This window comes from Lycium ferocissimum, chromosome 1, assembly GCF_029784015.1.
Source record: "Lycium ferocissimum isolate CSIRO_LF1 chromosome 1, AGI_CSIRO_Lferr_CH_V1, whole genome shotgun sequence".
NCBI classification, from domain to species: Eukaryota; Viridiplantae; Streptophyta; class Magnoliopsida; order Solanales; family Solanaceae; genus Lycium; species Lycium ferocissimum.
The window spans coordinates 28,619,373-28,621,940 of record NC_081342.1 but is presented as its reverse complement, the minus strand read 5'-3'; the positions used below and the strand labels follow the sequence as shown (position 1 = coordinate 28,621,940).

Sequence of the window (2,568 nt, the reverse complement as noted above, 5' to 3'; positions counted from 1 at the left end):
TATGCGCACGTCAGGAGGTCAAAACCTTACTATCGAACCAAATATGATATTTAAGTGGAGAAGGGGTAGAATAACGGTCCGTTATCACTAACTTCCGTAGCTGATATTACAGATTCTTAGACATAGAAAAAAAGTTTATTGATAAGCTAAACAGGAAAAACAAGACACGTTATATATATTCCCCTCCAAAAAAGAGTGTCAAGTCATAACAGAGGCATAATAATTACGTACTAGTGCATTGATTATTGCACATCTAACTCTAGTAGTGAAGTAACCATATGTCCATATTCAGTGACTTTTAGCAATCATATATATATATATATATATATAGTATCCACTATTTATCATATTATTAACTTAGATAACACTTGGTAACTGCTCCCTTATCCACAAGTTATTCATTTTATACCCTTTGGTATTGTTTAAAATGTTTTATCTTTATTTTGTTGTCATCAAGGAGAGTGAATTATTTTTGTTATGTTTCTTATCCAAAGGGCATCTTTCCTAGTTCTTGATAATAAGAAATAAAGAGGCAGCCAGGTGGGAAGAAGAGTTGATATTGATATGAGAGCTCCTTCTCCCCCTTTTTAAAGAGACCGAGGAAGAGAAAAATAGAGAGAAAAAAGAGGGACACAAAGAAAGAAAGAAAAGAAAAGAAAAGAGAATGGTATCAAGGGAGCAGAAAAGAGGGGCAGTACTGCATGAGAAGTTGCAACTTCTTCGTTCAATCACTAAATCTCATGCTGTAATTCTCTGTATTTCTCAGGCTTCAATTTCCTCTCTTTCAATGGATTCTACATCTATATATCAATCATATATTTATTGAACTATAATAGTATTATTTATATATGGCGTGATAAACTACTCCTTTATTTTTCTTCTTTCAATTTCTACTCTCCTTTCTTCTTCCCCCTTCCTCATTTTCCTTTAGAAAAAGAAATACCATTAATTTTCTCTTCATACCTTCATTCTTCAACATTAATTTTAATTTAATTGATTTAGTACTCTTTTTGTGCCAATACCTTCATCATCTACACCCACCTCAAAGAGAGTAAAAAGGGAACTAAATATGACATGACATGACATGACATTTGTTGTTCTTCTATTCATTTTCTAATTAATACTTTTTGCAGTAAATAGGCAAATGAATATACAAGTACAAAACGAACTTTGAGGTTTCTTTTGATCCTCTGAATTGCAAGTTTGCTTCTTTGTTGCAATTTCCAGTGTGACTTTGCGATATTTTCATGGCATGCAGATTAGTGAAAGCTCAATCATAGTGGATGCATCAAAGTATATTCAAGAATTGAAACACAAAGTGGAAAGGCTTAATCAAGACATTACTACTACTGCCCCTCATACTTCTAATAACAACGCTACTTCATGGCCCGTAATATTTCTTCAACTCTACTTAGTATTATTTGTAACTACTTTTGAGTACTTATAACTTGGGTCGACATTCAAAAGTGACATTTAATTCTTTCTCATTCTATTACAGCAAGTTGAAGTGGAAACCCTAGAAAAAGGTTTCTTGGTAAATGTATATTCAGAAAGAAGTTGCCCTGGCTTGCTTGTTTCCATATTAGAAGTTCTTGAGGAACTTGGCCTTAACGTGCTCGAAGCTAGGGTTTCTTGCACTGACACCTTTCGTTTACAAGCATTTGGAGGAGAGGTAATTAATTATCATGCATTCTTAAATTTAGAATCCATTCTTCTTTGTTTGAAAAAAAAAAAAAAAAAAAAAGGTCCATATATTATAAACAAGAACTATGTAAATATTTCATTTCTTTCTATGGAAATAAAAGAAGAGCGTTCTCTTCTTTCATGTGACTCAAGTTTTTAACTAATTAATTAGTTACTTCTTGCATTGGACTAACCAAAATTCGTTTTGATGTTCCTCTTGTAGAATGAAGAAGCTATCATTAATGCCCAAGTGGTGACGGAGGCAGTTTTTGAAGCTATTAAGAACTGGAGTGAAAGCAACGAGCAAGGCTAATTATTAATCAATCAATGTACCTTAGCTATTACTATGATCTCTCTTTTGTTCTTAATTTCTCTTCAAATTTAATTCCCCCTCATCTTCCTAGCTATATATTATAGTTATATTAATCAGGAATTATTGGATAGTCCATTAATTCATCCATCTTAATGATCAAAGATCATTCATTTTGCCCAGTCACATGACCCTCGACCGATACTTGAGAGATTTTATTTTCACGTAACATGTTGACAATCGGGGGAAAAGGAGAGGAGAAAATGGTATTCTTAATTATTCTGTATAGTCTAAAGTTTTAGCCAAAATTTGATTCTTTGTGTATAAGTTGAATAATTAAGCCCTATAATGTTAACTCTTTTAAATAGTACTCTCCGTGTCAGTTTATTCAAATTTAGTTTCCAGGAAAATGGGAAAGGTATTGGCCTTCTAATTATGGGTGTATATGACAAGAAGTTAATAAGGTGTTTATTCCGTGATTAATGAAATTGCTTAAAAGGGTGTGCTTAATTTCAGCAGCAAACTTAAAAATTGTTCTATTGGTTTTTAAATTTATGACTTGAGGTAGGTGCTAT

General features: G+C 32.5%; 1 protein-coding gene across 1 annotated transcript; it reads left to right on the top strand.

Annotated features, from left to right (window-relative positions):
• Positions 1 to 504: 504 nt before the first annotated feature.
• Positions 505 to 2,179, top strand: LOC132029727 (transcription factor bHLH61-like). The gene is made up of 4 exons (XM_059419069.1): positions 505 to 745; positions 1,259 to 1,390; positions 1,499 to 1,672; positions 1,907 to 2,179. The coding sequence occupies exons 1-4, from the start codon at positions 665 to 667 to the stop codon at positions 1,994 to 1,996; spliced, it is 477 nt and encodes a 158-aa protein (XP_059275052.1). The 5' UTR covers positions 505 to 664; the 3' UTR covers positions 1,997 to 2,179.
• The last annotated feature ends 389 nt before the right edge of the window (positions 2,180 to 2,568 follow it).